This window comes from Erinaceus europaeus, chromosome 17, assembly GCF_950295315.1.
Source record: "Erinaceus europaeus chromosome 17, mEriEur2.1, whole genome shotgun sequence".
Taxonomy (NCBI): Eukaryota; Metazoa; Chordata; class Mammalia; order Eulipotyphla; family Erinaceidae; genus Erinaceus; species Erinaceus europaeus.
In genome coordinates, this window is record NC_080178.1 from 64,195,558 (window position 1) to 64,209,243 (window position 13,686).

Below are 13,686 nucleotides of genomic sequence, written 5' to 3' on the forward strand. Positions count from 1 at the left end.
AGACTTAGGTCTCATGCACCTGCTTCACTTGCTGCTCCCTACCCCCACCCCAACAGTTTAGTCTCTTGCTGTCCAGTGGTTCCTGGACATGACTAGCACTGGTCCCAGAGGAAATCTGGAGAATCAAGAGCCCGGTTCCCCTTTATCTCCTCTGGGCAGACATGCCTACCACCTCAGTGCTCTCCTCCAGGGAGACCCTGGTCAGGTCTGCCCTCCTGGCTTCTGCCACTCCCTTCTCTTCCCCTTTCCTTCTCCCCGTGTCTCCCTTTTCATCTTCCTGCTCTCAGTGGTTCTTCCTTCCTTACAGACTCTCTCCTTCCTGTCTTTGCAGCTTCCCCCAGGCCAGATGAGGAGCCCGCTGGAGTGAGTGTGGCTGCAGGAGGGCCAGCATCCTGAGCAGTGGCTGGTGAGTGAGGAGGTGGACCACAGCATTGAGGAGGGAGGCCTCCTGGAGGCTGGGACCTGAGGCCCGTATTTCATTCCAAAACTGGAGTTTGACACATAAGGGAGAGGCCCATAGACACCGGGGGAGCCTCACAGTAGGCTTTTGAAGATGTTGGGGTGGGGATGTGTGTGCAGCACCACTGCACCACTGTTAGAGGGTGTACCTCCTTACTAGATCCCCTCCTTGTCTGGTGAGGTCTGGCCTCTTCCTCATCCCCAGGTAAGCACATTGTCTTTGCATTTTTGATGTACTTTTGCAAATGGGCTAAGACTTGAAAAGATGCAGAAAGAGCTAGTGAGACGTGGCCCTCCCTCTTTCCTCCTCTCAGCTGCCAGTGGCCCACATCCAGAGGTGTTCTATGTGTGTGCGTTCGTGTGCACATCATGTGTGTTTTCTCTTTCTCTAATCCAGCCGCTCATGCAAGAAGACGCTGCTCTGTGCTTTGGTTTTGTTCCAGGTCCCTGTAGCTGTGGCTGTGTGCAACATAACTTAACCCTGGGAGAGCTCACCCTTAGATAATGTCAGGGGCATGGAATGCATTTCTCTTTGAGTCTGCCTGTGAGTCCCTCAGGATCCTTTAAACAAATCCCTTGTAGTCCAGGAGGTAGTGCAGTGGATAAGGCATTGGACTCTCAAGCATGTGATCCCGAGTTCAGTTCTCAGCAGCATTTACCAGAGTAACATCTAGTTGTTTCTTTTCATCTATCTTTCTTATTAATAAATAAATAAATAAATAAAATCTTTAAAACAAAACAGTGCCCCGAGTTTAAAGTCTAAGGTGGTTACATAAATAAATAAATAAATATAAAGTCTAAGGTGGTAGGAGAAGGATGCAGAGTGTAGCATGGGGGGCCAGGTGGTGGTGCACCTGGTTAAGCACACACATTACCATGTGTAAGGACCCAGGTTTGAGCCCCCACTCCCTAGAGAGAGAATGCTTCAAGAGCAGTGAAGCAGGTCTGCAGGTATCTTTATCTTCCCCTCTCCTTTTGATATTTCTCTGTCCTATCAAACAAAATAGAAAGGAAAAAAAAAGTCTGCTGGGAGCAGTGGATTCATAGTACTGGCACTGAGCCCCTAGCAATAACCCTGATGGTAATTAAAAAAAGAAAGAAAGAAAAAGTCCAGTCTGCCTCTCACCCAAGGCAGGAATGAGGAGGGCCTTTAAAAGCTGACAGGCTTTGCTTTGGGCTCTGTGCCTCCTGCTTGAACTTAGGTCCTTATGCATGGTAATAAATGCACTTAACCAGGTGTGCCACCACTCAGCCCCCTCCTTCTTCTCCCCCCCACACACGCGCACACGCACACATGCACACACGCACACATGCACACACGCACGCACGAGTGCCAGAATGTTATATACACTCTTTTGCATTTTAGTCATTTACTGTGTTTGGGGAGTTGTCAAGTATTACATGTAAGGAGTTTCTTCTTCTTTTTCTTTCTTTCTTTTTTTTTTTTTTCATAGCTGCTCATTATTCTGCTAGGATGGCCCCATGACTGTTAACCAGCCCCTATTTTATGGGCGTTTTGGTTCTTTCCAGTCTTGTGTATTGTGCCCAGTGCTGTAGACAATGACCGTCTCTCTATGTCGTTCCTGAGAGGAGTCACTTAGATTGTAGGGTGAGGACAGAGGTGCTGGACCAAAGGGCAGAGCACAGGTGATCTGGAGCCAGTGTGTCCTGCCCTTCCCAGAGGCCTGTCTCCCCTATCACTGGTGCCAGGTGCTGCCAGGCTTCCTGTTCCCTGACCCTTTGTTCCGTGGAAAGTGGTCCTTCAGCATGTTTCATTCATTCTTTTGTCAGTGGCCTAAGTCCCTTCACTATGTTTAAGAACTCTTCTGTTTTCTTAAAATGTGAAGTTTCTTTCTTTTTTTGTTCTGTTTTGTTTTTTAACCATAGCACTGTTCAGCTCTGGCTTATGGTGGTGCAGGGGCTTGAACCTGGGGCTTTGGACACTCAGGCATGAGAGTCGGTTTGCATAACCATTATGCTGTCTACCCCTACCCTAAACCCTTCTATTTTCTTTTAATTTTTTAAATTATTATTTTTTATTTATTGGATAGAGACAGCCAGAAATTTAGAGGGAAGGGGAGACAGAGAGGGTGAGAGAGAGACACCTGCAGCCCTGCTTCACCAATTGTAAAGCTTTCCCCCTGCAGGTGGGGACCAGGGGGTTGAACCTGGGTCCTTGCACATTGTAATGTGCGCTGAACCAGCTGCGCCACCACCCAGCCAGACCCTTTTGTTTTCTATAAATTTTTCTGTTCATAATCTCTACACATCTTTCTGTTAGTTATTTATCTGTTTAGTTTTAGATCCGTTTTTTTTTTTTTTTTCAGTTTTGAGAACAGTTAGTCCTTTATTTGGAGTGTGAGTGGCAAGTAAACCTGAGTTGATCATTTTTGATTGACTTTACTTACAGTGTTTTTATTTTTAAATCATGCAGGACTGGTTGCTTTTTGAGTAGTTGAATGCTTCACTTTTCCTTTCTGGGTAGCCTTTCCAAAGATTTATTTATTTATTTTGCATCTCTGAGATGTTTTTTAAAATCCTTTTCTAGTTTTTCTTTTCTTTTTTTTTTTTTTGCCTCCAGGGTTATTGCTGGGGCTCAGTGCCTGCACTACAAATCCACTGCTCCTGGAGGCCCATTTTTTCCATTTTGTTATCGTTATTGTTATTATTATTAATGTTGTTACTGCTGTTGTTGTTGGATAGGAGAGAGAGAAATCAAGAGATGGGGGAAGACAGAGAAGGAGAGAGAAAGATAGACACCTGCAGATCTGCTTCACCTCTTGTGAAGCTACCCCCCTGCAAGTAGGGAGCCAGGGGCTCAAACCAGGATTCTTACTCCAGTCCTTGGGCTTCACGTCATGTGCGCTTAACCCGCTGCGGTCCCGCCCACCCTCCTCTGGTTTTCCTTTTAATAGTGAAATACTTGTTTCATCTGGGATACCCTGTAGTGAGGTGTGAGGTAGGTGTTCAGTTTAATTTGTTTCTAGATTACTTCATGGCTGTTCCTTATTAATTCATTTTTCTTTGTCCAACTAGTAGGAGGTCCTACTTTTATTGCATACTAAATATCTCTTTAGGTCTGTTTTTGAACTTTTTGTCCTGTTTAACTGACTAGTATGTCCACGTGTTGTTTTGATGACTGTGGCTTGTATGTGTTAGTACACATTAAGGCAGATTCTCATTCCCCCCACTCCAAATCACTTTGTTGAGGGGTGGGGTGGATAGTGGTCTATAAGATGGTGGTCACATAATGATTCTTACTCCTCATCCTTCTCCCCACCTCATGTCTCAAAATTTTCTTAACTTCCTGCTTATTCTTCCATGTGGACTTTCAAATTAGCTTGTTGAGCTCAAAAATTCTTTATGTTGTTAGTGTTGTGTATACTTCTAAATTAATCTCTCTGCTATCTCCCTGTCCAGGAACATGCTGTGTTGTTCCACTTGTCCAGGACATCTTTTTGCTCCTCTGTGACACCCCACATTTCCCCTTATAGATCTCCCAACTTTATTTTGAAGATTTTTGCAGTGTTGGTGTAAATTAAGATCAATCATCCTGCTTTCTACATGGATGTGGCTTTTAAGTATTTACTGGGTTGCCAGAAAAGTGATGTTCTTCTTGTTTTGCTTTTTTTTTTTTTTTTTTACCAGAGCACTGCTTAGCTCTGGTGTGGGGGGATTGAACCTGGGATGTTGGAGCCTTAGGCATGAGAGTCTTTCTCTATTATGTTTTTAAATAGTATTTATTTATTTTTGTTATTGGATAGAGACAAAATTAAAGGTGAGGGAGAGCTAGAGAGGGAGAGAGACAGAGAGACACCTGCAGCCCTGCTTCACCTTCATGAAGTATTCCCTTTGCAGGTGGGGACCAGATGAAACTCTCTTTGCCTAACCATGATACTTTTTAAAAATAATATTTATTTATTTATTCCCTTTTGTTGCCCTTGTTGTTTTATTGTTGTAGTTATTATTATTGTTGTTGTCGTTGTTGGATAGGACAGAGAGAAATGGAGAGAGGAGGGGAAGACAGAGAGGAGGAGAGAAAGATAGACACCTGCAGACCTGCTTCACCGCCTATGAAGCAACTCCCCTGCAGGTGGGGAGCCGGGGTTCGAACCGGGATCCTTATGTCGGTCCTTGTGCTTTGCGCCAACTGCGCTTAACCCGCTGCGCTACAGCCCGACTCCCACCTAACCATGATACTATCTACTGCTGCCCATGATGTATTTTTCTACGTAAAAATGTGTCATGACTTTTTGGACAACCCAGTATTTCTGTTCTCATTTTGAACCTAACTACCTTATGAAATTTTTTTATTATAATAATTTCTGAGTTGAGTCTTTGGACTTACCAACTTAAAACTCTATTTTTAGAACCTAATAGTTTATCTCTTCCTTCCCACTTTTTAAAAACTGTTTATTTATGAGAGAATGGTGGAGAGGACCAGAACATACATCTGGCAAATGTAGTGCCAGAGATTGAACTCAGAACCTCATACTTGATAGTCTAACACTTTATTCACTGTGCCACCTCCTGGGTGCTCCTTCCCAATTTTCGTAACTCTTGTTTGTTTTTGTACTCTAGAACTTTCAGAATAATAAGATTAATAATAACAACGACAGCAGCAGTAACAATCAACAAAGAGAAAGAAGCAGCCTGTTTCTGTTAGATCTTCCTTGTACCCTGCTTGTTGCGTTTTATCCTGGATCTCTTTGATACCTGTGGGGCGGATCAAATGTCTTTTCTCTTTTGATCTATAAATCACCTCTTTGTGTCATTTGTTCTTGGCTTTTTCAGGCTGAGAGGTTTTTTGTTTGTTTTTTATCATCTCCAGTACTTCACTAGTCCAGGATAACTTTTCCAGATAGAGACAAAGAGACAGAAAGAGAAAGAGAGAGCTCACAGCAGTGGAGCTTCCTCCAGTGAGGTGGGGGCTGAGCTCCAACCTGGGTCCAGCACATGGCAGAGCTGCACACTCCCCAAGTGAGCTGTTCTACCGGCCCCAGGCCAGGAGCTCATGAGTGCAGGGCTGGCACCTGAGTGCCCACTGCCCGGTAGTGGGTTATTATGGGCAAGCATGGTAGACTGTGGTGCCAGGGTCACTCATCTATGGCAGTGAGGTGAACGAAGCTTCTTCCTAGGCAGGTGGGCTAGCGGGGATTTCTTCAACCCTGTTCACCCTGGCTGTGTTCCAGAGCTTTGCCCTCAGTACAAAGCTAGCACCTCTTTGCTGACTTCCTGTATATATGTGTGCTGGGCACCGCCCTAACGGGACCCTTGGTCAGCCTCACAACAGTGACCTGGGCCCCCGGTGGTGTGAGGAGTGGCACCAACTCCAGAGGTGCTGGAAGGCTCCCTAGCAGTGTGAGCCAGATGTTAGGAGCAGGGGCAGGGCAGGAGTAGCAGGTCAGACAGAGAGAATGCCCATGTGCTCGAAGCCCTGGAGGTGCCCAGCCTTCCCTGATGCTGGAGAGGAAGCTCAGACCCAAGCTTGACCCCATATGGGATGTCAGCTGGGAGACCACGCCTGGGGATCTGCACTATGACCTGTGCCCTCTGTCTACTGCAGGTCTGGACAGGCCCCCGGAGGCTGGCCCTGCCGGTGGGAGCCATGGCCGAGGCTGGGGATGCCGCGCTGTCGGTGGCCGAGTGGCTGCGGGCACTGCACCTGGAGCAGTACACAGGGCTCTTTGAGCAGCATGGGCTGGTGTGGGCCTCCGAGTGCCAGGGCCTCAGTGACGCCCGCCTGCTCAACATGGGCGTGCAGCTCCCTGGGCACCGCCGCCGTGTCCTGGCTGGACTGCTCCGAGCCCATGCCGCCCCGGCCCCTGCGCCCAGGCCCTCCTCGAGGCCCGTGCCCATGAAGCGCCATGTCTTCCGTTCTCCACCCACCTCTGCCACCACACCGCAAATGCCCTCCACAGTGGGTGAGGCCGAGGGACTCCTCCCTGCACCCCCCATCCCACCTCGGAGGAGCTGCCTTCCACCCACCTGCTTCTCTGCCCTAACCACGACCACCTCGGAACCCATGCTGCCCCCGCTACCTGCCAAGCGGCACCTGGCAGAATCCAGCCTCCCTCCTGTGCCTCCTCGAACAGCACCCCCTCGACTGCTGGTGAGGTGAGTGGACACGGGGGGGGGGAGCACAGATGGGGCCCTTTAGGGTTGGGGTAACCTGTGGCCTTGGCACAGGGAGGAGTACTAGGTACAAAGCTCAGAGTTAGGCAGACCCCTGGCTTACTGGGGCCTGCTGTGCAGGCTGGGGTGGGGGGTCCCATCTGAGTGCTTAGAGGATGACTGGCTGCTAGCTCAGTTGATGGAGAGGAGGCTGAGAGGCCAGGCGAGAGGCCCCACTCAGGCTGTGCCAAACAGGCCTGAGGCGTGGGTAGACTGGAAGGACAGGGGCCCTGGAGGGGCCAGGACTCAGGACTACCTCGGGTCAGTTGGCTGAGTGGGCACAGGGAGCCATACTGGTGTCCTGGTCTCCACCTGGAGTGGGCCTCATTACTGTCACGGGTCACGGAAAAGGACGTGGGGACAGCAGTGAGTTTGGGTGGAATTCTGAAGTTCTGCTGCTGCCTAGGAATGTGTGACCAGGGGTGGAGCCTGTGACGGAGTCATGTGGGAGAAGGGAGTCTCACTGAGGGCAGGACCTGTGTGGGGCCAGGCACTTGTGCTGCCACCCTGCCAGGTGTCACCAGATCCCAGGGACCTGTGTCAGGCCTCCTTCCTCTTCAGAAGAGTTTCCTCCCCTCTGGGCTACTGGTTCTCCTTGTTTTCTTCCCACCTCTGAAGATGTCCTATTTTAGCTCCCTTCCTTGAGTCTTTCCTGCCTGCCATTGGCTAGGGTGCCCACGGCGAGGAATGATCCTCACTGAGGCTGGATCTGGGGTTAGGGGTGTGGCAAAGAGTCATTGAAGCTCTTGGACCTGGTAAGCCTAATCTGAGAAGGCTTCTTGGAGGAGGAAGGTATGTTGAAAAAGAGAGGGGGGCAGGTAGGGAGGTGTCTATTGTTGCTACGGGCTTTGCTCAAGTCATCCTCTTTGTTGTGTTTTCAAGCAGAAAAGGAGGGGGATATGGGTTGGCAAGTCCATGCTCAAGGAAGGGCATGGTGAGTTTTCACTGCCTACCTGCAGGGCATTCAATAAGGGCCAAGCTAGGACTGTGGGATATTTGTTTTGTGTATTTATTTATTTTGGGTAGAGCTGAGGCTTCACACACATGCAGTTTCACTGCTCTGGGCCACCTTTCTCATCAGATACAGAGGGAAGACAGAGAGGGAGAGGCGCCACAGCAGCAAAGCTCCATCTGTGGCCAAAGTACCTCCCCTGGTGAGCGCTGTCTTCAGCCTTTGTGCTTTTTAAAGATTTGGTTATTAATGAGAGGAAAATGGAGCATCACCCTGACACACGGGGTGCCAGGGACCTCATGGACACAAGTCCTGCACTCTCCCAGCTGAGCCACTTCTGGGTCCACAGGAGGTTTGCTTGGTGGAAGCACAAAGTTTGTGTCTGCTGGGTTCAGAACAGTTAGAGCCCCTCAAGGACTCAGCTTGTCATCCCCTGGTGCCACTCTGCCCTCTACTGGCCACTTTGCTGCATGCAGGAGTAATTTTGTCAATTTCTTTTCAGTCAATCTTTAGGAGGGAGGGGTGTGTGTGTCCATCTGTTTGTCTCTGGGAGGTGGAGTGGGTAAGCAACCCTCAAAGGCTGAGGAAGCAAAAACCCTGGTCAGGAGTGGTCTGGATGCCTTGCAGGCAGCTGGGACTCCTTGTGGGAGGCTGAGAGTAGAGGCCTGGACGCCTTGTAGGTGTCTGGGTTCGTTCCCGTCAGGTGCCCCCTTGGCTTCCCTGACGTCTGAGGTCAGGACCTGCTTTACAGCTTGAGACTCACCTGTCCCAAGGTGACAGTCCCATCCATCCCCCCCACCCTCAGGACCTTTCTTTGACTTAAATGCAGGCACCTTCAGGAGACATCCAGGCTGCCATAATCAGCATTTGACCCCTTTTAACTAAAGCCTCCCAGATTCTGAGAGAATTATAGGCAGCCACCCCCCTGCAAGGTAAGCTAATCATCAGGGCAGAGTGCTGGGAGGTGAGCCACCAGGCCTCCTGTATCCTGGGGCTCTGGATGTTTGGGACACCTGTGGTCTCAGGGATCGATAACCCTGAAAGCTGGTGGGGGAAGAACTCAGGGAGGAGGGAACCTCATGCTTGTGTGAGAGGTGGCCAGTGGGATGACTCCGAACTTCGGAGTCCTGCTTCCTGTCTTTCCTCACTCCCCTCCCACCCATGATGGTGGTCTCACTCTCCCTGGCCTTCAGGGACTCACACACCAGGTGATGTAGCGGCTAAGGGAGCACTTGTGCCTGCTCCAGCCCTTCACCAGGCTCTCCAGCGGAATTTGGGGGTCTCTGCCACGAGTGCACATGTGTCCTCTTGTGATGACTCTATTCAAGTTCCGTGTGTGTGTGTGTGTGTGTGTGTGTGTGTGTGTGTGTGTGTGTGTATCACATGCACAGGGCAGGAAGCTTTAGTATTTACACATCCACCCAGGTCCTGAGGAGCCTGGGTGAGGGAGTCTGTGAAGTGCACATGGTGACTTGTTCTGGTGTGTGTGGATTCTTCCAGGCCTGTGTGCTCACACTCATGTGCCCACATGGACTGGCATGGGGACTCCCGGCAGGCCCGTCCACCTGTGGGGACACTGGCCTATGTGCTGTTTGAGAACTCTTCAGGGCGAGTTGTAGGAACTTATACACAGTGTACAACGAGTCCTCTCGAGAGTCAGCTGGGCCCAGAGCCTTGACCATCTTGCTGCCGAGTCCTCAACCTGTGGACTGGTACAGGAGCCTTGCTGGTGAGCATGTGGCACTGAGTGAGCACTGGACACTGCAGTGAAAGGGCCCTGAGCTCCCGTGCCACATACCTCTCCACCCTGGCCTGTGTTTCCCAGAATTTTGTTTTGTTCTCCCATCCAAGTACTGACCAGACCTGACCATGCTTAACTTCCGAGATTAGATGAGATCAGGCGTGTTCAGGGTGGTATGGCAGTAGACTTCCAGACTTATTGGCAGGAATAGGCCTGAGGGGTGCTTCAGAGAGAGCATAGATTAGGGTGGGGGAGGGGTCCTCCTCCCTGCCTTGCAGAACCAGCGCTCTCAGGTTCTGCTGACCACTCAGCCTGCCTTGGTGTCCACCCAAGATTCTGTGACCCACCGTGACTGAAGCCTGTCATGGAGAACTGGCCAGAGCATCCAGAGAGGCAGAGAAGCTTGCTCACAGGCACACAGCCTGGGTCAGGATGCTATTCACCTGCTCTGCCTTGGGCCCTTGTCTCCATAGCTCCAAGTATCAGACAAGTGGTCCCTCTGAGTCTACAGGGAGGTTATGTCTTGATCTGGGCCTCTGGAGTCAAACTCCCCCCCCCCCCCAGAGTCCTTCCCAGACTACTCTAGGCCTCACTTTCCTCTTCTGGTTTAGAGACACCTGGGCTGGACAAGCCTTGGCCTGTATGCTCTGGTAGCTGCCTGCATCCAATCCCTGATCTTCCTGCAGATGCATCACTTGTTGCTGGGGCGAAACTTGCTCCCTTCGGAGAAGCTCTCCCACAACCTCTCTGGGCCTCCTTGTGGGGACGGAAGGGGCTGGCCTAGGCTTCCTGGGCGTCCACTTTGTAAGGCCCACTGGATGGTCCTGGGGTGGCAGTTATCCCATTCTCTGGAGCGGGTGTGTGTGTGTGTGTGGGGGGAGCCTGGGGGTGAGTAGGAAGTGCCTGCCCCAGGGGATTCTGGGTGAGTTTGCTCTGGTTCTGTGTTTTCCGGAAGTGTGTGTTGGCCAGGGCTGCAGGGGTGGAGGAGGCGGAGAACAGGAAGCCAGGGGAGACCAGAGCTGGATACAGACACACACACACACACACACACACACACACACACACACACAGTCTGGGACAGATCTACAGTTCTACACAGAAACACACACACACTCACTCACACAGGCACAGACAAACAGGTGAGCTTAGACTCTCAGCGACACAGCTTACAGGCCTCAGAGCTCTACCTGGGCCCCCACACAGCCTGGGACACAGCCAGGACGCAGGGCCAGGCGTCCCAGGCCAGCCCCCAGCTGAACAGACTGCGCAGACAGCACACCTGAGCATAACCTCACCTGGCTACAACTGCGGGTGTTCTCGGACCCAAGACCGGGGTGTCTGAGGGTGAGCCAGGGGCCTGGGGCTGGTGGCTGGGGGAGGGAACACCCTCCGGACCTGCTGGAACAACTGTGCGCTGCTGTCTGTCAGTCACCACTGTGCTGGCTTTTCTCTGCAGGTCCTGCCCCTCCCTCCTTTCTCTTCTCAGAATTTTCTCTCTTCTTTCACTTTTTCCACTGTTTTGTTTTCCTCCTGGGTCTTTCCTCTTCTTCTTTCTTCCTTCCCTCTCCCCTGGGCTTGCCTGTACTTGTGTCTGTCTCTCTCTCTCTTCCAGTGTGTGCTCACGGTGCCTGTTTTCTGGGCCTTTCTTGAACTTTGCCACAGAGGGAACTATGTATGAGGGGTGGTCTGTGCCGTCTAGGGTCCAGGCCAGTCCTCCTCCCCTCTGCTTCTGCTCTTGGCGCTCTTGCCTCTGAGGAGTGCTGTTGGGAGGGTTATGGGGACTTCTGTCAGCTTCACGTTTAGGGGTGCTGTGGCCCAGGGCAGCTGGCAGAGTTGGAGTGGTCCCTCCCTTGCCCTCCATGGTTGGGAGTGTGTTGGGTGCCTGTATTGGTGGGAGTGTCAGTAGCCTCCTTTCCTCCCAGTTGTTGTGGACCCAAAGTGAACTGAACAGTCCTGGGCTCAGGGTCACGAGGAACAGTCACATCAACCCAGTCCTGTGCACATTCCCCAGCCCCGGTCCTTCTGCTCACTTTTAGTGGGACCCAGCAGACCCTGTATCCCTTCTGCTCCACCAAGTCAGCCCTGAGCCGGGCACTTGGGGCAGGAGCACCCTGAAGGCTGAACCACCTCCCCACATCCCCCTGCCTTCAGGAGTTGGCACTGGGCCAGACCCAGGATGCTTATAGAGCTGCCAAGGGCACCTGCCAACAACTGCAGGGCTGTCCTGTGGGAAAGCTCAGTGAAGGCCTGGGGGAGAGGTGCCATGACAGGCCCAACAGCCTCTGTGGGCTTAGACAAGGGAGCAGTTAGGTGGACTTCTAGGCAGAGGCGGCATGTTCTGAGCACAGCAGAGTATATAACTCTGGTCACTGTGGGGATAAAAGCAAGAGTGGTCCCCAGAACATAGTGAGAGATTAGCAAGTAGGACTTATTGTCCTGGGCAGAGATGCTGAGAGTTGGGGGAAGATGAATCAAGTGCTACTGTGTGGGAGATGGGACTACAGGCCTTCTCCAGTGAGTGTACTGTGAGCGGGGTGGTGGTTGTCAAGTCATTCAATACCCACTCCCCATGGCCTCCTCTCATGACAGTGCTGGCAGCTTGGAGGGGGCTCATAGGCATCCATCCACATGCTGAGGGCCAGCAAGACCCAGGCAGGGAAGAAGCTGCAGGATAGAGCAGGGGTGCTACAGGACTGGCCCCCAAGTCTGATGATGGAGAGGGTGGCCAGGGACAGCTGTGGAGGAAGCAAGGAACAGAGGATTGAGGCTGGGCCTGCAGGAGGAAGTGGGCTTTGGGAAAGCTCACCCCTGTGGGGAGGGGGGAAAGGGCTGGGCAGGGCCAGGAGCAGCTGCGTCCAACCTGCTGGGATGACATCAGGGCAAGGACCCCATTCCATGATGGCATGCCCCTGTGTCCTTGGTCCCCTGGGCCCAGCCCTGTGACACTAATGTCCACAGCTGTTCCGAGTTAAAGGAAGTGTAGAGGCTAAGGGAGCCCCAGACCATGAGGGGAGCCCATAGTGATTTGCTAAGATTTTTATTTTTACTTTCATTGTTTCATCGACATTTTCTATTTGATAGAACAAAGAGAAATTAAGGGGAGGGGAGACAGGGAGAGAAAAAGAGATGCCTGCAGCACTGCTTCACTGTTTGTGAAGCATCCCCCTGTAGGTAGGGACTGAGGGCTCGAACCAGGGTCCTTATGCATGGCACTGTGTGCGCTCAACCAGTGTGCTACCACCCAGCCTAAATGAGACCTTTTTTAAAAATATTTATTTATTTCCCCTTTTGTTGTCCTTGGATTTTTTGTTATTGTTGTTGTAGTTATTATTGTTATTGATGTCATCATTGTTAGATGGGACAGAGAGAAATGGAGAGAGGAGGGGAAGGTAGAGAGGAGGAGAGAAAGATAGACATCTGCAGACCTGCTTTACCACCTGTGAAGCAACTCCCCTGCAGGTGGGGAGCCGGGGGCTTGAACTGGGATCTCCAGGCCGGTCCTTGCACTTCACGCCATGTGCGCTTAACCCGCCGCGCTACTGTCTGACTCCCTAAATGAGACCTTTGAAAGGAAAAGTGGGAGCAAGCCAGACAGGGAAGGGGATTGTAGATGGAAGGAACAGCATATGCAAAGGCCTGGGAATATGCTTTTATGGAATGAGCTCAGGCTAAGTGACTGGAATGTCCTTGAGGGTGGGGAGAAGAAGTCACCTGTTCTCACGGCCACTGTCAGACATTGAGCTGGGATTCAAGTCCAGGCCCTCCTGCCTCCAAAGCTCTCTCTCTCTTCCATAGAGTGACCTTTTCCCTCTTGTTTGATCTTGGTGCCCTGGCAAAAGCACTGATAATGCATCTTGCAGCTCTTAGGAAAGTGTTCTGTTTTGTGTAGTTAATCAGAGCGCCACCCTCCTCTGGCTCAGCATCCTCAGTCTCCCCGCTCTGTGGGGGAGGCAGAGGTGGACTTAGAGCATACACATTACCATGTACAAGGACCCACACTCCAGCCCTGGTCCCCACCTGCAGGTAGAGAGAGAGAGAGAGTGTGTGTGTGTGTCTGTGTGTGTATGTGTGTGTGTGCAGTGAACCAGTGCTGTATCAAAGAGAAAGAAAAAGGAAATAGAAAATGCTGCTAGGATTAGTGGATTGTGTAGGCTCCAAGCCCCAGCAATATTTATTTGTCTTCAATAAAGCAGATTCTCTTGGGCTCAGGGCCCAGCCTTTCTGGGTCACCTCCTGCCCCTGCACATGGTATCCTATCTTGGTGTGGGCACAGAGGGGACAGTAGATGCCTGTTTTGGAACAGAGGAGACAGAGGCGCCAGGGTTGGGGTACCTCTGGAGCTGCCAAAGGGCCAATCCAT

At 51.4% G+C, this 13,686-nt stretch overlaps 1 protein-coding gene across 8 annotated transcripts in view; it reads left to right on the plus strand.

Moving 5' to 3' along the window:
- Window positions 1–13,686, plus strand: part of ARAP1 (ArfGAP with RhoGAP domain, ankyrin repeat and PH domain 1) — a 65,393-nt gene that overhangs the window by 20,369 nt on the left and 31,338 nt on the right. For 5 of the 8 annotated variants that reach the window (XM_007527493.3, XM_060176874.1, XM_016190163.2 and 2 more), the window contains exons 2-3: window positions 332–406; window positions 6,026–6,576. In XM_007527493.3, the coding sequence (XP_007527555.1) occupies window positions 6,068–6,576 (509 nt within the window). In that variant the 5' untranslated portion in view covers window positions 332–406; window positions 6,026–6,067. Of the gene's footprint in view, window positions 1–331; window positions 407–6,025; window positions 6,577–10,021; window positions 10,249–10,529; window positions 10,671–13,686 lie in introns of those variants that run through there. The other 3 variants (XM_060176878.1, XM_060176877.1, XM_060176879.1) reach the window with 3 other exon arrangements.